Raw genomic sequence first — 22,394 nt, 5'->3', positions numbered from 1 at the left:
TGAAGTAAATTAAATAGAAATAAGTAGCGAGAGACATTACAATAGGAAATAGATCAAATAAATGCATTATAAGATGGTTGTGCAATTTAAGTGCATAATGGAAATAAAAAAAAAATACTTTTTGAGCACCTTATTCAATACTAAACCTTCCCGAAAATTAAACTATTCTGAACTATTCCGAATTTCAACAATAACCTTAACCTATACAAACTCCTTTATATTTTATAAACTATAAAGGAAACTTAAATCACACCAAAAGAAAGTTTTTAAAAGAAAAATAATGCAATAAAGTCACTATAAATCAATCTTTATACGCCTGTGCTGTTGGACTGTCAGCCAATAGGATGTCTGTAAACAAAAAGGGACATTTAAATTGTATCTTTAGGCCACTAATTCTTTATGAATCATTTAATTCAGAGCCTCATTACCTGTTGCTGATATTTATCATTTGTTTATAAATGATTCCTGAGTGTGATTTAATTTTATGACTGCTAATTTCTGATTGGCTGAATCCAGAACAGACTTTGGAGAAAAGCTCCCATTGATATTAAAAAACAAACTGTGTAGTACCATCTGATAGACAGAGAGTGAGCACTTCATGCAAGGATCTGCACACTATTTACACCAACTATTATAAAAATTATAAGTTTCTTCAGTTAATTAATAATGACCTCAATGGGCCATTTTGCTGGTCAACACCACAGAAAACCACAAAAAGGCCAAAAAGAATTCAGTAATCCTGAGTTAGGAAATAAAATAAGATGACTGCAAAATAAAAACATCAAATATTAAAACCTTTTAAGACTTTTAAGTGACATTTTCTGCTTTGATTTGTAAAAAAGAAATCAACAGCTGCCTATAATAATAATAATTATTATTATTATTATAATTGAGCATTTGCTATAATAATATGCTAATAATGCTGTCTAGAATATTTACTTCTTTCTTTATGTAACTTGTTTGGATGCCTTATTGAAAAATTTAAATAAAAGTTGAACCTGTAGACAATTTTTTAATTTCGCTTTGCTTTTTAGTAAACAATTATTATTTTTGAAAAATACACTAAATAAATCAAATGCATTGTGACATTACTATTATTATTATTATTATTATTATTATTGTTAATAATAATAATAATAATAATAATAATAATAATAGTACTAATAAGTTCTTTTTTCCACTTCAGACTTTTCTAAAAACATAAATCATTCTCAAATTAAATCAGCATAAATCCTCTAAAAACTTCATCGTTGCCAATAATAATGAAATTCAATTATTGATAGTCATGAATTTATCTTTAATTTATATTAGGCCCATACATTAAAACAAAAACCCATAATAAAACAAAAAAATGCTTGTTAAATAATTTATTCATAATACAAAGTGTGTTTTTTTTCTTCCTATAACCTTCCCGGAAGCAATAATACTCTCTCTTTTAATTCCAACATATAAACGATAGGTCCAGTTTTCTCTCCATCTCTCCTGCAGTGTGATGAGGTCAAAACTTTCTTCTCAAAATGAAATCAAAAACAAAAAAGTGAAATCGTTAAAACAAAGCTTGTCCTTTTACAGTGATTATTTACAGCAGTTTATACATTTTGTGTGGAGGAGGAAAAAAAAAAAAAAAGGGGGCGACGAAAAAACCCTTTGCAGCAGGTTTTTATATCTGATGGGAATAATAAGCGCGTCCACGTCTCCACTGGTTGAACATAACTTATTCAGTAAAAAATATATACAATCTCACGTACATTTTCATCTTTAGGCTACAGCACAAATCATTCATTCATCTCAAACCTGCAACCCCCTCGAAACAGTTTTATTCTCCCATCTTTTAGGAACAACAGTGGAAACCCTGCATGGTTAAACTGCATGGAGCTTTAGAAGCAGCTTTAAACATGCGTCTGGGATCCGGATCAGAGTTGGATGCTCATAATAAATCAGTTTTGTTATCTAAAAAATTATTCATTCTTTACTTCAGAATGAAAAAAAAAGAAGACTGGCAATAATGTTTTTTTTTTCCTTAGGTGAAAATATGAGAAACCCAATTAAGAAGAACATTCAATGGTCTCATTACTTGGCTCGTAAAGGTGACACAGGCTGCTAAAAAACAAACTGTGTAGTACCATCTGATAGACAGAGAGGGAGCACTTCTTGCAAGGATCTCCAAACTATTTACACCAACTATTTTAAATAAAAATAATTATAAGTTTCTTCAGTTAATTAATAATGACCTCAAAGGGTCCATTTTGCTGGTCAACAACACAGAAAACCACAAAAAGGCCCAAAAGAATTCAGTAATCCTGAGTTGGGAAAAAAAAGATGACTGCAAAATAAAAAACATCAATTATTAAAACAAACTGACTTTTTTGTGACATTTTCTGCTTTGATTTGTAAAAAAAATCATCAACAGCTGCTTATAATAATAATAATTATTATTATTATTATAATAATATTATAATATTAATATAATTATAATAATATTATAATAATAATATATTATATAATAATATTATTATAATAATTATAATAATTATTATTATTATTTTCTATAATAATATGCTAATAATGCTGTCTAGAATATTTACTTCTTTATGTAACTTGTTTGGATGCCTTATTGAAAAAAATAAAATAAAAAGTTGAACCTGTAGACAATTTTTTAAATTTCGCTCTGCTTTTTTTCTGCTAATCTTAAAGAGGTGTATCATGAATTATACTTGCACCAGTAAAAGCATTGCCTGTGGAATAATAAAAGTCACACTATAATAATGAGCCCAACACTGATCCGGATTGTGTGGATATAATATTTTGTTTTACATTTTTTAAACTCCAGTTTGTATGCGTAAAAACTGATTTTGCGTCGCCAAAACTAATTTCCTATCCCAATATTTTTTTTTTTGTCCTTTCTTTCAATTGACATGACAGAGTTCTTGAAGAAAGTTCAGTTTCTGACAGGAGTTATTATATCTCACAGAGTCTGATGCAACCAAATGCGCTCACCACGTTTTGGTGTGCGCGTCTTTTTCTTGGCACACATTTGGGTTTTTACGCATTACGCACAATGCCATCCCATCAGGCGCATGTTCGTATAGTGTCAGGTGGAAAGGCATCACAAGGTGTCCGAGCTGTTACTGCAGGGGCTGATCAGAGCCAGGTTGTTGGAGGAGGCCTTGTGCTTTTTCAACAGTCTCGTGATTTTCTCGTCGTCTGAGTTTGGGTCCAGTGGTTTGTTGTACTCGTCGTCGTCCTCGTTGTCCGAGCTCTCCTTCATCTTCTCCGTCTCAGAGTCGTGCTTCTTCTTGGCTGTGGCCATTTCAGCAGCGTGTCTCTTCCTCCATTTGGTTCTTCTGTTCTGAAACCAAACCTGTTGATGGAGAAAGATGCGCACAGAGATGCTCAACAGGTCCAGAAATGAACAAGGAATAAACAGAAATTATGCATTAAAGGTCCCATATCATGTTCATTTTCAAGTTCATACTTGTATTTTATGTTTCTACTAGAACATGTTTACATGCTGTAATGTTAAAAAAACAACTTTATTTTCCTCATACTATCTGCCTGAATATACCTGTATTCACCCTCTGTCTCAAACGCTCTGTTTTAGCGCATTTCAACGGAATTGCGTTGCTAGGCAACAGTTTGGGTCCATGTTTACTTCCTGTCAGCTGATGTTATTAAAATCCACTGCAACAGGAAATAAACTGGGACACATTTAGAATGTTTATGTTTAAAAACGCGTAATGGTCTAAATATTGTACATTTGTGACATCACAAATGTACAGAAATCCTAACGGCTTGTTTCAAACACACAATTTCTGATAACGGTGTATTTCTCTGTGTATTGAGCGTTTTGATAGTTTAACAGTATTGATATAGCACCTAAACCTGCTTTATAATATAACAGAAGGGAAAATCTCACTTTTTACAATATGGGACCTTTAAATTAATCACAACATGTGGATGCACTAAATTAATAACAATAGCAACTAATAATAACATTCATATAAATAATAATAATTGAATAATATAGGTTGTATCATGTTAATTGACCACAAATGAATGTGCAGACAAAAGTGGGATTTCACAGATTTCAGAGGAAAAGTGACTAAATAATATTTTTCCACATTTGCCAAAAAAGAACATGTGCATGTTTTTACCTTGACTTGACTCTCGGTCATCCCTAGAGAGTAAGCCAGCCTGGCTCTCTCTGGACCAGCCAGGTATTTAGTCTGCTCGAAGGTTTTTTCCAGTGCAAAAATCTGCTGTCCTGAAAAGGTTGGTCTGGAGTGTTTCTTCTTTCCATCCTTGTCCAACATCATATTAGCTTGAGCTGGAAAAAAAGAAACCCAAATTGGACATTTAGACAACTGTTTATATTGATAAAAACCTGCAAAAATGAATCCAAAATGAGCCTCAAATATTCCTAAAAAAGCCCCTATAAGTGTGTCTGATGGTGAATTTATTGCCAAACAATTTACAATAGGTAGGCTAGTGACCATAATGATCCCTTATAATATTTATTATAATAGATTTAGATTAGCTGTGATGATTAAATAGTTGTGTGTTTGTGACAGGAAATCACAAGACAAGCATCATAACTATGGATTTTTCTGAATTTAAACAAGTAAGTCAAGTCAAATGTATTTCTATAGCAGATTTAAAACAACATGAGCTGACCAAAGTGCTTTACAGACATAGGCAGAATAAAAAACAGGTCAACAGAGCAGACAACAAAATCACACACATCCACAGACAGAGACCAAGATAAAAATCCATGAGTAAAAGACTGTTATAATGAGCATTATAAAAAGGCCAATTAGTAATCACAATTCAAGTACATTCAAAAGCCAAAGAATGTATTAAACCCCTATAAAAGAGCACCAAACAAGAAACAAAATGAATCCAAAATGAGCCTCAAATATTCCTTAAAAACGCCCCTATAAGTGTGTCTGATGGTGAATTTATTGCCAAACAATTTATGATACATTTATGATAAATTGCTATTATAGTTTTAATATCATTGTTATTTTTTTTAAGTTTAAGTCCTGACAAATATCACATTATCATTTATTGTTCTATTAGGAACGTCTATGTGATGCTCAGAAGTATAGCCTTTATGGTGACCATAATGATCCCTTATAATATTCATTATAATAGATTTAATTATTTTTGTTAATGTGTTTGTGACAGGCTGAAAATCACAAAACAAGCATCGTAAGTTAACTCAAAATGAGCCTCAAATGTTCCTAAAACGCCCCTCTAAGTGTGTCTGATGGTGAATTTATTGCTTAACAATTTACAATAGATAGGCTACTGTTATAGTTTTAATATTATTTTTAAGTTTAAGTCCTCACAGTTTAAGTGTCACATTATAATTTATTGTTCTGTTAGGAACTTCCAGTGACCATATTGATCCCTTATAATATTCATTATAATAGATTTAGATTAGCTGTGATGATTAAATAGTTATTTTTGTTAATGTGTGTTTGTGACAGGAAATCACAAGACAAGCATCATAAACTCTGGATTTTTCTGAATTTAAACAATTAGTGTGTCTGAAGTACATGGTGAATTTATTGCCAAACAATTTACTATAGGTAGGCTACTATTATAGTTTTAATATCATTGTTATTTTTCAAGTTTAAGTCCTGCCAAGTATCACATTATCATTTCTATTAGGGACTTCTATGTGATGCTCGAAAGTGTGGTGACAATAATGATCCCTTATAATATTCATTATAATAGATTTTTGAATGTTGATGAATGTTTATTTGATACCTTATGATTTGGAAATTTACTCTTTGTCTTCGTTTTCAATTGTTATGTTTGTTTTATGTATACAACCGTGCAACTGTGGTGCTGCCTATCTTGGCCAGGACACTCTTGGAAAAGAGATTTTTAATCTCAATGAGTTTTTAATCCTGGTTAAATAAAGGTTAAATAAAATTTTTTAAAAAAGATTTAGATTAGCTGTGCGTAAAATAGTTATTTTTGTTAATGTGTGGTATCATATTATAATTTATTGTTCTATTAGGAACTTCCAGTTACCATAATGATCCCTTATAATATTCATTATAATAGATTTATATTAGCTGAAATAGTTATTATTGTTAATGTGTGTTTGTGACAGGCCAAAAATCACAAGCATCATAACTCTGGATTTTTCTGAATAGTAGGTTACTATTATAGTTCTAATATCATTGTTATATTTTTTAAGTTTAAGTCCTGACAAGTATCACATTATAATTTCTATTAGGGAACTTTTAGTGTATGTGATGCTCGAAAGTATAGCCTTTATGGTGTATGATATGATGATGATATGACATAATGATCCCTTATAATATTCATTATAATATATTTAGTTATTATTGTTAATGTGTGTTTGTGACAGGCCGAAAATCACAAGACAAGCATCATAACTCTGGATGTTTCTGTATTTAAACAATTCAAAACTACCCCTAAAAGAGCCCAAACAAGACAGCCAAGTTAAGAGCCAGTTGGACTTACAAGGACAGGGCATCCTCGGGTCCCTCCAGGACATCCCTCCCTGCATCACTCCCGGCCAGAAGATGGGCGCTCTGCCCGGCAGCTCAGCGAGAGGCTTCGGGTGGTAGCGGGTCATCGCCGGGCTGAAGTACATCCCGGCTGCTGCTGCTGCTGCGGCCGCCGTGCTGGTCAGCCCGTTGATCCGCGGGAAGCCGGAGAGCAGCTGTCCGGCCGCGGTGATCGGTCTGCCCAGGATGTCGCTTATTCCGTGCGGGGTGCCCATCTGCGCGGCGGTGAGACAGGAGAGCTGCGGAGCCTTGAATCCTCCACCACCTCCACCCAGCGGGCTCTGCTGCAGCGCGTACGGGAACAGAGACGTCTTCATCTCGGTCATGTTATGCAGAGCTGCCAGCGGGGTGCTGCCCAGGACGAACGCACTCTGCCGGTTAGCCTCCATCTGCCCGATCGCTAACATTTGTGGACATGAAACGCGCACCAGACTCTCTTAGAATAAAGATTATTATAAGGGAATAAAAAGGCGCAGAATGGTGGGAGTCAGGGAGACACTTCTTCTGCAACCTTCTTCTGCAAAAACACTTCTTCTGCAACCTTCTTCTGCAAAAACACTTCTGCAGGTTCTTCTTCAAAAACACTTCTGCAGCTTTCTGCAAAGAAACACTTCTGCAGGTTCTTCTTCAAAAACAGTTCTGCAGCCTTCTTCTGCAAAAAAAGTATCCTGATGATGAAGAGGAAAGAAGAAGCTCTGGAAATGTTGGAAAAACTTTGCGTAAAAGCGCACTCTTTCCTTCTCTCTTTGTGCAAGAGTCGCCAACAAATGTTTGTTTTGGTCGCAGTCAGCTGTGAGGAGATGGAGGTTTCATGCGTCCTCTGCAGGATTCCTCGCGGTTCTGATGATGCTTTTTAGTGGTTTTGATGGGAACCATTAAAGGGGCTCGACTTGTCTTTCCATAAATTGACTCTTCTAGGTCTGCGGAGTGAAGCGAGACCCGCTGATAATAGCACAGCCACCTGCAGGCAAGCTATTCCCATTGGATGGAGGCTGAGTGAAGCTGCGCGCTGATTGGACGAGACAGAAACTCTTCTGCTTCACACGTGTGAGGCTTCGATGGACTGGGGGTGATGCCTTGATGTGCTGTCGGAAATAGCAGCATCTACTTAAAAATATATATATATGAACGACTCTATTCTGCAGGATTGACTGGATTTATTTATGATAGATGAGGATCCATGTGGACAAGTGACGTTTCAGAGCACGTAAAAGTAGGATTTTTTATTTTGAGACCTATAGGCTATACAGACAAGCTGGTCTGCAGGACAGATAATAATGCACACAGTTGCACTTTCATAAACTAAGCTACTGGAGTTACCCTGCACAATATTCATTTTTTACAGTCTCTTCTGCACTATATTAATTTTTTAACAGTCTCTTCTGCACTATATTCATTTTTAACAGTCTCTTCTGCACTATATTCAGTTTTTTAACAGTCTTTTCTGCACTATATTCATTTTTTAACAGTCTTTTCTGCACTATATTCATTTTTCAACAATTTTCTTCTGCACTATATTCACTTTTTTTAATAGTCCTGTATCACAGTTGTTACCCTGTACTATGTTCATTTTCTAACAGTCTCTTCTGCACTTTATTAATTTTCTAACAGTCTCTTCTGCACTTTATTCATTTTTCAACAGTTTTCTTCTGCACTATATTCATTTTTCAACAATTTTCTTCTGCACTATATTCACTTTTTTTAATAGTCCTGTATCACAGCTTGTTCCCTGCATTATATTCAGTTTTAACATTTTTCTTCATCTCCTTGTGTTTTTATATCTGGTATATTTTTTTGTACTTTGTACTTTGCACTACTAACTTTTTTAACTGCCTTTTTACTAACATGTTTTGCACTATGGAACTGTGATGCTGGTAACTTGAATTTCCCTCGGGATCAATAAAGTTACTATCTATCTATCTATCTATCTACAAAAGTTGTATAATTTATTTTTTTAAATATAATTTGTATACTTGTATTAAAAGGCCACACCTGTGTCTAGAAACTATAGGCCCTAACTGCTCTTAATCCTTTACTGAATCTATTTAATTGTTTCTCAAAGCATTAAAGACTTTGAGATTGTGGGAAACCAGGATGTCGGAGGAGACCATGAACGCACCAGCAGCCTCACTCTATTAAGCTCTTTAGCGGTGCTGTTAATGACGCGTCTCACACCGTGGAAATCATTGTTTCCACATATATGACAAAGAATATACATTTACATTATAAGCTGTTACTGCAGACTGTGTGAGTATATTAAAGGACTCACTCCTAATGTCTGGAGACTGGAAATTAAATATAAAGACCAAAAAAATAAACCTTTTTACTATTTTTTATTAACTTTTTTTATATATATATGTTTGATATGATATGCGGAAAGGGATTTTCAACTAGTCAGCATGTTTTTTTTGATTTCCTCCAGACACTATGTTGTGATTGATCCCGGTATACTTTGGGAAATGAGGTCAGAATAAACTGAATTATTCCAGATTGTGTTGTTATCTGCCTTCCTAAAAGATTACACTCACTTTACCTAGAAACATCTTGAACATCCCTATTATTTCACGTTATTTCATGTTTTTCCATCAGGTATTTGTGGATTATAACAAGTGCAGATATAAAAAACTGAATTACAGAGAGTAAACTCTTTAAAGGAAATTTCGCAATTTGCGGGTTACCCTTAAAGGACAGTGGGTTTTTATTATAAGAGTGAGATAATTTTTTGGTTTTTTTTAGTCAAACTGTGGTAGAAAGTGCGTGAGAAAAAGCCCCATGCAGCCTCCAGTCATCACTGTGAGTGCTGTAATATTTTATGGAGATGTGAGAAGGTTGTAAGAGTGAAATATGGCTCTCTGCACGTTAGCATTTGAAAGGCTTCAGCAAATGCACCTTGCTGCCCATTTGCTCACCGAGGAAAGATTGTGGATTTTAAAAGGTTTTTCAACGCGAGGTGATTCACAATTTTGACTGTATTTCTTCATGTTGAAGTGGATGATGCAGTATATATACACACACGGTTTCTAATTCTGCAAATGGCCCCTCTATTTCTAATTCATACCCCTATATTTCCCCCCTGATCATATACATTTTATTACCTTGTTTTAAAGTCTTTCTAAAATGATCATAGGAGGAGATTTTTTTTTGAAAATAAATATCTTATAGGCTATAATCAAAGCTGACTCAATCTCTTCGTTTGTGTAAAATGTGAGTGAGTTAAATAAAGCAGCTATACTGGCTGACCTCAGTGTGAGATCAATGGCAAAAAGATTGGCACTTTTTTCCAGTTCATCTGCCGCCAAAGACGAGGAGCTGCCAGCCAGACCGTCACTGTTAAACCATAATCGCAATTTAACATAATGAATTAATTTTTATCTCCTAAATTCACAAGTAATTTAAAGTTTAAACTCTTAAACTCAGATCTGTTACACGAATAGACGTGGTGGTGCTCACTAAACGAATGGAGGGTAAAAAAAAAAACGTGATAGATAATTATTGGAAGAAAAAAAATATTAAACCAATAAAATAACATTTATTTCTACGATTAAACACCAAGATATTGACTGACACTATGCATTATTTTATTTTTTTTTAAAAGATAATAAAATGGTAATTCATTAGTGAAATTATATGAATAACAACAACAAGAATAACAATGATACTTACAATAATAATAATAATAATAATAATAATAATAATAATAATAATAATAATAATAATAATAATAGTGATAGTCTACAATAATGACAAAGACGAATAAAAGCGCTACGATATATTCTTAATATTTATTTTATTATTATTTATTCATTTAAAATGTGAACCTGTTGCAGTCCAGATGCATATGAGGCTGATTTATAAGGTAAACTCTATTGTGATTTTTATTAATGGCTTGTTGGCCTGCTGATGGTGCGTATACCGCAGGCCTTTTGTCCCACTATTGAAGGGAAATAGGTTAATAAACAGCGTAAAGATAATCTTATCTGAGTGTAACCTCGACACGAATGGGGAATTGACAGAGCAGTGACAGAAAAGATAAGCAGATGTTTGGACAAAAAGACGCTTGTTGCAGCCAGTAGATCTGCTCAGAGCCACCGAGGCGTTCAGCTGCTTCATCACTGCACCTCTCTGTCCTCTAAAACAATCAAAACCATCATCATGAACATTAAAAATATTACACATAAATACAATATAAATTACAGAAAATGTAAACCACCCCCCCCCCCCCAAAAAAACCACTTACAATATTATTATTATTTTAAAAGCAAACATAGTATTTCACAATTTTAATCAGCTAACACATTTATTTACTGTTGTCAGTACATCTACAGTCTTTCCTTTTAAACACCCATTTGGAAGTCAAATCGAAGAAAAAGGACTGGGACCCCTTTTCAAACATGTGATAACATGTAAATTATAGTCAATGCACAGGACAGTAAAATGAAAGCCTGTATAGTTTGACCAGGAGCGTCCTCTAGTGGCACAAACTGAAACCAACATTAATGGGCCTTTTTTTAAGTTTGAGTCCACCTGTTAACACACATGAAAGTGCTCATCATCATGTGATACTTGAGTTAAAGGTCCCATATCGTGCTCATTTTCAGGTTCATACTTGTATTTTGTGTTTCTACTAGAACATGTTTACATGCTATAATGTTAAAAAAACAACTTTATTTTCCTCATACTGTCTGCCTGAATATACCTGTATTCACGCTCTGTCTGAAACGCTCCGTTTTAGTGCATTACGACGGAATTGCGACGAATTTGAAACAGAATTGCATTTCTAGGCAACAGCTAGGGTCCATGTGTACTTCCTGTCAGCTGATGACATTCACATATACTGCAACCAGGAAATAAACTGGGACACTTTTATAATGTTTACGTTTAAATCTGTGTAAAGGGTCTAAATATTGTATATTTGTGACATCACAAATGGACAGAAATCCTGACAGCTTGTTTCAAATGCGTTTCTGAATACGGGCGGTGTGTATTTCCCTGTGGATTGAGCGTTTCGATACTTTCACAGTATTTATATAGGACTTAAGCCTGCTTAATAATAAAAAAACATGAAAATCTCACTTTTTTTATAATAGGGGACCTTTAAGTATACTTCATAAAATACACTTGAAGTACACTAATTTTTGGTAACACTTCATTTTACAGTCCTGCAAATTTCATGGTAATTAGGTGATAATTAGCAAGTAACTTATTTGAATTTTCTTTAGAATTACTTCCAGATTACCCCAATATTTACCTCAACATTTATCGAAAATTACTTAATTATAAACATGTTTTAATTTTATTCTGCTATTTCCAAATAGCTGGTAATTTATTTAATACATTTCCAGGAAAAGAATACAAAGTTAATTGATATGCTTTATTTCCATGTCTGCTGGTAAATCAATGATATGATGAAAATCTCACTTTTTTATAATATGGGACCTTTAAGACTCTTTTGATTGGATTTAGAAGCTGCAGGAAAACGATGTATACACAAAGCGGAAGTGACGAATACGGAACCAATCAGACTGGTGTCGAGGACAATACATGCATGTTTACTGTTAACTAGTTTAGATGGATGACGTCACTCCTGAATAACCGCACGCGTTCCAGGAACACGTGTCTGCTGGAGAGGTGAGTAGAGGTGTTGATGTTAAAGTGTAACAGCTTGGTTCTGTGATGGAGGGTGATTTAGTCCTTTCAGCAAGATCAAATACACAGTTTAGTAATCAGGCATGACATTTAAGTGATATAGAGGCAACACTATTGTTTGGTATGTCTAATATCCATGTTTATATTTTGAAACTAGACTGTAATTATAATGATTTTTTAGGTATGTTATAGAAATTATGTCTTTTGCATTATTTTTACTTGCTCTGTGTCCTAGATTATACCAACAAAATACTTTTTTTTTACCAGTTTAAATATAGGATAGGCAGTAATAGGACTACTACCCATAAAATGCATTTGCCAAAAAGTGATTACAGCTCCTACTGTGTCACTGAAAGGTTATTTATGTCTCAAAATGACTTGATTTCATTCATGAGGGTTATATTTGACAGATTATAGCCCACCAGTCCTTTTTTACATGTCGATACACCTCTAAAGGGGTAATACAAGATTCAAGCCCTTTATTGTCATTGTGTAGTACAACGAAATTAGATTGTGACAATCCCATAGGTGCTAATGAAAAGATAAAACAATATAAAATATAAAAATACAATATGTATATTGATGAGATGACAGTTTTGCCAGATTACACTTTTGCAAGATTATTGCACAAAGTATCCGTCAGATAATTATATAATTATTGCACAGAGTGATCCGCATATGTTATTGCACATATCCGTAACAATAGATTTACAGTATTTACATTGAACAAAAGTGACACAAAAGTGACCAACGTGTTATTGCACATGTCGGTAACAGTAGATTACATTGCACGTGTTCAACCTATAAAATGCAGTTTTCCATGTGCAAAAAAGTGATTACAGCTCCTACCATGTCACTGAAAGGTTATTTATGTCTAAAAATAAATGACTTGGTTTCATTGAAGAGAGTTATAATTGACAGATTATTCAGTTAAATGGCTAATGTGTGTTGCTAATAGTCATCCTTGGTTTGAATGTGTGCAACATGGGTCAACTTGAAATTATTGCAACTCAAAATTCTGATGACTTTATTTATTGTGTTTCATCGTATAGATGGTTGCAGGTGGACTGGTGTTTACACGATCTGTGGGAACTATGGAAGAGTCTTCAGGTTTGTAATTTATTCATGAACATTATTCAATTCCACACTTTAAAGTTTCTTTTTCTTCTTCTTCCTCTTCTTCTTCTTCTTTGCGTTTTGTGGCAGATTGCAATGCCAACTTTTAGTAGTAGGAGTATGTAGAACAGATCTACTAGTGATAACTATGAATTCTATAAAAGTGTATTATTGTTATATGATTTTTTACTGTCAGTTGTGTTACATGTTAAGACTGGTTGTTTTATTTGTCACACACTTTTAGATATGCGGCCTCAATAAATAACATCTGGGAAGAAGAGGGATGTTATAAAGACCAACTGAGACAACATCTCCTCTGTGCTGAAGCTCCGAGGTAGGATATGTGTTCTCATTACCAACTGTGTTGGGTTTAATCTTGCTGAATATTGAAAGCATACAACATATTTTCATTTCAGTGGCTTCTTTAGCTTTGTTATTAACTTCTTGAAAATTCATGTATATTTGATATGATCTGTTATAGACCTGAACATTCAGACATCATTCAGTGTGACTTACACTTCCTTAGAATATCTTTGTCTCTGATGTCCAGAACTTCAGAATACCTGAATCTGAAATTAAAGCCCATTTATGGAGCTCATTTGTCTTCTTTGTTGGTTCAGCTGGAAACTGCACCTGTCAAATTACATGATATTTGTATTTTAATGATTGTGTGTCTACAATGTGTTTCTTTTTTTGTGTGTCTCCGTCGTGCAGGAAACCTTAGAGAAGCACCTGGAGAACCACAAGGAGGCTCATCAAAAGCAGCAGATCTCCGAGACGAGATCGATGCTGGAGGAACTCGCAGAGTAAGGAAACGCCAGTAAAGCAAAATATTCTCTCAATACCTTGATTATGTTTTAGATTATTATTTTTTTTAAAACATATTTTTAACCACACAGCCACACATCTTATGCTGTATGACCCAATATACCTATTTGTGTTTTGTGTTGTACAAGGTTTTGATTTATCTTCCATGAAAACTGTTGCTAATAGTCTGTTTAAAAAATGGTGAACCAGGGTCGGGAGAGACTTTATATGTTTTGTAAATATCTCTGTTTTCTGTCCAGACTGCTGAATGAATGAAGGGACTTGAAGAGCCTGAAGGAGACGATACTGGAGTGGATGGAACAAACATTTGGTAAGTATCAAATCAACTAGTACTAGTTGTTGTTGTTGCTGTCGTAGTTGTAATAGTATTAGTAGTAATTGTTGTAGCAGTAGTAGTTGTTGTAGTAGCTGTTGTGTTGTAGTTGTAGTAATCCTGAAAAAGTCATACAATAGTATGTCATAAATAGTTGTCATAATTATTTAACACCGCTGGAAGATATTTAGTGCGTCCGCTGATACCAAAGGGGGCTTTAGACACATACGTACACAGTTGTAGATGCTGAATTTATTTGAATTTCTTTTCACTTTTTTTGGAGATACTATACTATGACTTTTTTAACATACTATACTATGATTTTTTTAGACATGCTATACCGTGACTTTTTTAAACTTTTTTGACATACTATACTATGATTTTTTTTGACTTTTTTCGACAGTGTACTATGATTTTCTTTCACTTTTTTCGACATGCTGTACTTTTTTTTTAATATAGTGTACTATCATTTTTTTCACTTTTTTCCGACGTGCTATACTATGACTTTTTTTATGACTTTTTGACATACTATGATTTTTTAGACATGCTATACTGTGATTTTTTTTCTCGACGTACTATACTGTGACTTTTTTCGACATGACTGTTTTTGAAATACTATACTATAATTTTTTATGACTTTTTTTCGAGATACTATACTGAGACTTTTTTCCACATACTGTACTGTGACTTTTTCTTAACGTTTGTATGACTTTTTTTCAATATAGTGTACTATGATTTTTTTTTCACTTTTCGACATGCTTTACAATGACTTTTTTTTAAAACTTTTTTTGACATACTATACTGTGACTTTTTTTGACAGTGTACTATGATTTTTTTGACAAAATAGTGCACTATAATTTTATTCAGTTTTTTTCAACATACTGTACTATGACTTTTTTCCCACTTTTTTCAACATACTGACTTTTTCTTCGACATTATACTATGACTTTTTTTCGACATAGTATACTATGATTTTTTCACTTTTTTCTAGATACTATACTGTGACATTTTATTCAACATTCTATATTATGGCTTTTTTTTGACAAAGTAATCGATGACTTTATTACTCTTTTTTTAGACATACTGTACTATGACTTTTTTTCCGACATTATACAATGATTTCTTTTTCATTTTTTTGCGACATACTATAATATGACTTTTTTTAAAACTCTTTTGAGTTACTGTGATATAACTTTTTTTCGACATATTATACTATGTTTGTTTTTTTTCACTTTTTCAGACATACTACATTATGACTCTTTTTTCATGAAATATTTCAACATACTTTACTTTGACTTTTTATGTTTTGTGACTTTTTTTTAATAACCAGGCCCTTTCCTACCTCACCGACTTGCTCCACCATCACACTCTTCCTGCAGCCTCTGCTCCTTGGATGCCAACCTCCTGTCTCCACCATCAGACCTGAGACGGAAGAGCGTTCTCCACAGCTGCCCCCTCCCTCTGGAACTCACTCCCCAAACACATCAAGGAATGTGCCAACCTGTCCAAATTAAAAAAACAAATAAAAACTCACCTTTTTTAAAACAGTATTAATGTGTCAATGTTGTGTGTTTTTATATATTTATGTTGTTTTTTTCATGACAATTTATATATGTAAAATGTTTGAGTTTTTATATAACGCACACTATAAATAAAACTTATTATCTTTAGTACAGATTTTTTATGACATACTAAAGTATGACTTTTTTTCCCCAAGATACTGTACTATTACTTGTTTTTTTTACATACTTATACTATGACTTTTTTTCATTAAATATTTCAACATACTATACCTTGACTTTTTTTCAACGTACTATAATATTACTTTTTTTCATGAAATTTGTCAACATATTATACCATGACTTTTTTTCATAAAATTTTTCAGTATACTTTACTATGATTTTTTTCAACGTACTATACTATGACTTTTTCTCATGAAATTTGTCAACATGCTATACTTTGACTTTTTTTCAACATACTATAATATGACTTTTTTTCTTAAAAGTTTTTGGTAGACTTTACTACGATTTGTTTTCAACATACTATGACATTTTTTTATAAAATTTGTCGACATACTATAACATGACGTTTTTTTAATAAAATTTTGACATATTGTGTGACTTTTTTTCATGAAATTTTTCGACATACAATGATATAACTTTTTGTCATGAAAAATTTCAACATATTATATCATGACTTTTTTTATAACATTTTACAGGATACTATACTAAGACTTTTTTTCTTGAAAGTTTTCGGTATACTTTACTGATTTCTTTTCAACATACTATACTATGACTTTTTTTCAAAGTCATAACTTTACGAGAAAAAAAGAAAACATGTAAAATTACTACTTTATAATATTATGACTTTATTCTCATAATATCAAAATCTCAGATTCATTTTTTCCCTCAATGTGGCCCTAATACTCCGTCGTACCATAGACCTACAACAATGATAAATAAAATTGAAAATGTAAACAAAAAAACAGGTATTCATTTCCACAATTTAAAAAAAAAAATCCACAGGCAGCCACTGGAGAGGGGCTAAAGAGCCGCAACTACTCAACTTTAGTTTCACTCCACATTACTATTATTACCTGAGGCCACACTGGACCACCCTGAAATGGCTCTTGGGAACCATTGAATTAGTTTTACTTTGTCTATTGTGATGGCAGAATAATTTTTTTTAGCTATCTTTTATCGTTTTTGTAGAGTGAGTTGGTTATTATCTAAATGTTTAAATTCATAGGAATACCATTTACAAATTGAATGCAAAAGTTCAACTCTCATGTTCAACTCTCTCATGGAGGAAGGGTATGGACCCAGTAAAACCACTAGATGGCAACCTGCATCAAGAAGGAGGACAAGAAACTGCAAAAGCCTCCTGGCTGTGTGTCCGATGTCACATAGAGGTCATACATGAGTCGGACATGCATCAGTGGTGAACTGAAGCTGTAGATTAAAGGCAGATCATTATAAAGGAGCCATTGATGAAGAACTTGACTGAAAACCACCTATGTTGCAGTTGCATGTATACTTATTCTGGTTATTTGGATACTCTGGTATTAACGTACGATAAAGTGACAATAAAGAAGTCTACTGAGTTTCAGGTGATGCAATCATTTGAAATAAAGTCCACACATACTCAGTGTGTTGCTTAATTTCAGGCTTGAAGGCTATATATAGCCTATAAGGTATATAATACAGTACAATAAAGGAGGACTCTATGGCAGGGCCAAAACTGGAACTTATTAAGATACAAAATGGTACTAGAATCCCAAATTCCCCTAATTGAATATTATTTTAGCTTTTACATAGTTAACCCCCTTAAAACCCACCTGCTGAATACAAATGGGTTCATTTCCAGTCATATTCAAAATATTCAAATACACCATTTTGAGAATAGGCAAAAATAACACATTTAAAAAAAACGCATGTTTTTGCCCAATACTGCATGTGATTATCATAAAGTGTCTGTAAAGGGGAGACTTGTGGGTATCCATGGAACCCACTTTCATTCACATATCTTGAGGTCAGAGGTCAAGGGACCCCTTTGAAAATGGCCATGACAGTCTCTTTTTGTGAAAATGTTATCCTAACTTTAGAGCGTTATTTAGCCTCCTTCCTGACAAGCGAACATGACGTGGTTGGTACCTATGGATTCCTTGGGTTTTCTAGTTTCCTATGATACCATGGTACCTTGCTGGCCATTCACTGGGCCTTTAAATTTTATAAAGAAATTCGCTAACATCTGGCGGCCCAAATCAAACCTGATGGCGGGTCAACTTTGGCAAGCGGGCCCCACTTTGGGCATCTCTGGTCTATGGGGATGTAACAAATAAATAAGTTGTGGATGTAGAATTATAATTCTTTCTTAAATCAAAGCCTCTATGTGGAGGGTTTGAAAATATTACCTTAGCGGCCCTCAGTGGTTGTGTCAAAAAGAGAACTATGGGCTGAAAGAAACAGACTGCACCCATTTTCTCTGGAAGCGCCTTATTTTTTACAAACAAAATCATAAACACACTTTTTTTAACATCTAATTTCTAACATTTCTAGCTCGTTGAACTTCCATTTGAAGTGTTATTTATATAACTTTCTTCTATGCCTTCCAGATGCCATGACAGCTTAGTGCTTGTTGCACACAGGTATGTTCATCCAAGACCCTGAACCAGCAGGTATAGGCTCATGGCCTGTCCCGGTATCTTTCCAGTCTGCTCCGGATGCTCTAGTTTTCTCCCTGGCAACCTTCCCACGGTGTTTTCCAGCCTTCTGCTCCAGTGTATGCTGGGTAAATTAATGTCTTTTTTAAATAGCATGACATTAGCCGGGTAAAACCAGTGTAAACTTTCCCGTATGATGCGTGACATTCATTCATTTCTGTCCAGACAAAAAGTTTCTTATTCAGTGTGTTTGTTTCCATGTTATGTGGCCATGTGGAAATCAGAGAGTGAAAGCTGCGTTACAGCGCAGATCAGGGAGCAATAACTTGGGGTACTTGAGGGAAATTAAAGTGCTGGGTGGCGCATCTCGACTTTGATTGACCATAGCTTAGAAAAACATTGTTTTTGGCCAAACTCTCGTGCAGGCTATTTGTTGAGCCCGGGCAGGGCTGGACAGCAGAGAACCATACCTTCACGGATACTTTGGAATATAATCCCTTTAAATTTCCCATATATAGCTCATGAGCGCTGGTTTAATGAAGGCTACGTGGGTCAGTTATTGCTTTGTGTTTGCAACCCGAAACAACAAGGAGGAAAATAACTTCACGAAACCTGCAATGCAAATGTGTCTCCATCATATTTCTGCGTAATTGACCACACACGATCCTGCTGTTTTTGATGTTGGATGAGTCACAGTATCATAAACTGCCTGTCAGTTGTCATTGTTGTAATATCTGACAGGAAAGAGCATCAGATTCATGATATCTTAATAAAGCTGAATTGCATTTGCAGGCACATAACTAATGGCGATGTTGTGGCTGACCTTACAGATCTGTGTTTGATTAAATTCCCCTGTGAGATGAAGGGAAAGCAGCCACCTTGAGGTAACACAGATAAGCAGCCTGCAGCCTGGTGCACCCCAGCTGCAGCTGCTCAAAGTCATCTGTGCAAAGATCTAATCAGGTGGGGATCCATGGATACAGCAAACCATATGATCATAACATGCTTGCCAAATGACTATCCATGTTAATATACTGAACATTTATGAATGCAGTTTGATGAGTGAAGATGTGGCAGTTCTGCGGAAATCGTAACATCAAAAGGAACATTATGATGGAAGGTTGCTGCAGCAATTTTGGGGTTGATAACCAGATTTAGTGCTAAATTTAACAATTTTTTATCACTCAAGAATTGATAAAAATAATCAATAATCCCTCCAAAATACAACATTAAGACACCAAGACCTTGAGGAACACACTGAGGAAGCCATGATGTGATTTGATGTCAAAAACGTTTGGAGATTTCTGCATGAATTGCATTTTTCTGTGACTGGATATTGAGCACTCCTGTTCTGGAAACTCCTCAGAAACCCCCTTATTGTCAATCTACCTAGGAAAGCCATCCATCCTCTGATAGTCTAGGTCTCTAGTTTGTGGCTGCAAAGTTTCATGAGGCTGTGATTATCCTAGAGGTCACCACGGGTCATTTTATAAAGCGAGGTCAAGTTTAAAAAATGGTCTCACTACAATGAAATGGCTACTATGGGGACTAACATATCACACATGAATTCAATTGGGCTCATTGAATCCACAAGAGTCTCAGCTTTACAGTGGTACCCAATTTATGTAATTCCAAGACTGTTTAGGGACCCCAGTATGCATAAATATTCAAATACATAATTTTTAGAATAGGTGAAAATAACACTTTTATATTTCTAGCTCTAAAACTGAGCCTGCTACAGCCTCAGACAGACAGTAAAGTCGGTCGGGATAGCCGGTGATCCCGCGGGTCTCAGGGTTAGCAGAAACAAAAAGAAAAGAAAAAGAAATCTTGAATGGGCTGAGTTATAGAAAAACGCCTTAAACAGAGTAACATGGAAACTGACAATGAGTTAAAGCACATGAGACACTTAATCTGGTGGATTGGTAGTTTGACCAGTGCCAGAATCTGTATTCATCTGCAGGGGGAGCCACTGCAACAAAGATCCCACATCCAATCTCTCTCAATTGTACAAAGTGCGACTCACACTCTTTTGGCCACGTGCACACTCACACAAGGAGCAGAAACAGACTGAATGTGATCTGATGGCAAACAGAGAATGAGTATAGAGGTAGAACTACTAGGACAGTCTTTCACCATGTATGGTCCCACCAGCACTTACTTACAGTCTATCGGTGTTGTCTGTGACAGGTGAGGAAAATTGAACTGCTCCAGAACAAACTGTTGCTCACGATGGTCACTGCAGGAGGAGACAAATTAAAGGTTTTTTTAGTTGTGTGTTGTCGCTGAAATACTTATTCTTTGTCACGAAGATTAATGGGATCACTCTGGAGTGTTCAGATATCCACACAGTGCATTTTATCATAGGTGGTGAACGAGCCAAGAAAGTGTTGGGACACAAAGTCCAGCCTGTTTTCCTAAATGGTTCAGGAGTACATCGTGATCGGCTGTATTGAGGGCGACAGTGAGATCGAATACCACCTGAATTGGGGGGGTACCTGAAACAAAAAGGAGATTCTTAATCACTTTTGTGATGGCAGTTTTACAAAGTTGGTGAGACCAACTGTGGCGAGACCTGAGGCCAGATTAAAGTGAATCAACTAGATGGATAATGAGTCCAATGGGCAGCGATGTAGTCTCAGACTTAGTTTGCTAAAGCTAATGTCTTAGCAAACAACTTCTTATTTACACGGAGCAACATTAGCACTCATTTGGAGTCATGTTTGTGTTCACCTGATGAATGCAAGTTCAAGATTCACTCTCTTTTTAGCTAATTTTTGGTCTCCACCAACTCCTGAGGGAGATATCTGGCTCTTTAGCTGCTAAATGCTCCACTATGTTCACCAGCTAGTAGCTAACTGTGTCTGTCTGCTATTGGATAGGTATGTACAGTGGTTCTATCAAAAGTTTTTTTGCAGAAAACAGCTGCCTGCTGCTGCTGAAAACAAGATTAGTGAGAGTTGAGTTGCGGGCCAGAAAACCAAAACAATGGCAGCTAAAAGCTCGGGCTCAGTGCTCGTACTTATACCTATGAAAAATAATGCACTATAATTCGTATATAACCCAAGTAATAGTGAGCCAGGATCTGCGGGACTGCCTCTAAAGAAGTCAGGTGACGTAGTATAAAGAGCTACAAAGTCTGCGTAGTGAGGAGGTTGGGGTGGATGGATGGGTGAAACAAACGCACAACGTTCACCAAGGAGATCGCTGTTAGTCTCTTATGCGAAAGTAAAAGCCAACGTTGACTTATTTTACGTTACACTTGTTTTATGTAACTGATGTACTTAACTATCGCCATTTACGTCAGTTATGTAACAAACATACTTAATCCAAACCACAATCTTTTCCTAAACTTAACCAAGTAGTTTTGTTGCCTAAACAGGTTCGACAAGATCAAGATACTAATGCCGCATTTCCACTGCATGGCTCGACACGGCTCTACTTAACTCAACTCGCTCTTTTTTGGTTTTCCATTAGCAAAAGTTGTGGATAGTACCTGGTACATGGTACCTTTTTTGGTACCACCTTGAGATTCCAAGCAAGCTGAGCTGATACTAGAAGGTGGAGCTAAAACACTGCAGACCTCTGATTGGTCAGAGAGAATCATCAGTAGAATCATCAGTAGAATAGTCACTAGCGCTACACGGGACATCCTGCACAAATCTGGCATTTTTAAATAGCCAAGCTACCGTCAATAGCGACTGACTACGATGTACACTATGCCGTACAATTGACGAAGTGCAGACGTTCCTCCGTTTGGTTGTGGTGGAAACAAAAT

At 35.1% G+C, this 22,394-nt stretch overlaps 1 protein-coding gene and 1 long non-coding RNA gene across 3 annotated transcripts; one reads left to right on the top strand and one right to left on the bottom strand.

The window, feature by feature from the left end:
- Positions 1–2,747: 2,747 nt before the first annotated feature.
- nkx6.2 (NK6 homeobox 2) lies at positions 2,748–7,540 on the bottom strand. 2 transcript variants are annotated; one of them, XM_074646882.1, is made up of 4 exons: positions 7,135–7,540; positions 6,505–7,062; positions 4,155–4,327; positions 2,748–3,361 (listed from the first exon to the last, which is right to left on the bottom strand). In XM_074646882.1, exons 2-4 carry the CDS (start codon positions 6,956–6,958, stop codon positions 3,107–3,109), a joined length of 882 nt encoding a protein of 293 aa, XP_074502983.1. In that variant the 5' UTR covers positions 6,959–7,062; positions 7,135–7,540; the 3' UTR covers positions 2,748–3,106. The 2 variants fall into 2 exon arrangements, with proteins under 2 accessions (XP_074502983.1, XP_074502984.1); XM_074646883.1 differs by having other exon boundaries at positions 7,161–7,540.
- A 5,645-nt stretch (positions 7,541–13,185) lies between these two features.
- Positions 13,186–15,996, top strand: LOC141773515 (uncharacterized). Its single transcript, XR_012595145.1, has 5 exons — positions 13,186–13,307; positions 13,558–13,647; positions 14,028–14,119; positions 14,381–14,451; positions 15,785–15,996. It is a non-coding gene; the product is annotated as an uncharacterized LOC141773515 (long non-coding RNA).
- Positions 15,997–22,394: the final 6,398 nt, after the last annotated feature.

Source organism: Sebastes fasciatus, chromosome 9 (genome assembly GCF_043250625.1).
Source record: "Sebastes fasciatus isolate fSebFas1 chromosome 9, fSebFas1.pri, whole genome shotgun sequence".
In the NCBI taxonomy this organism is placed as follows: Eukaryota; Metazoa; Chordata; class Actinopteri; order Perciformes; family Sebastidae; genus Sebastes; species Sebastes fasciatus.
The sequence above is the reverse complement of the archived record's forward strand: the minus strand, read 5'-3'. Positions and strand labels throughout refer to the sequence as shown.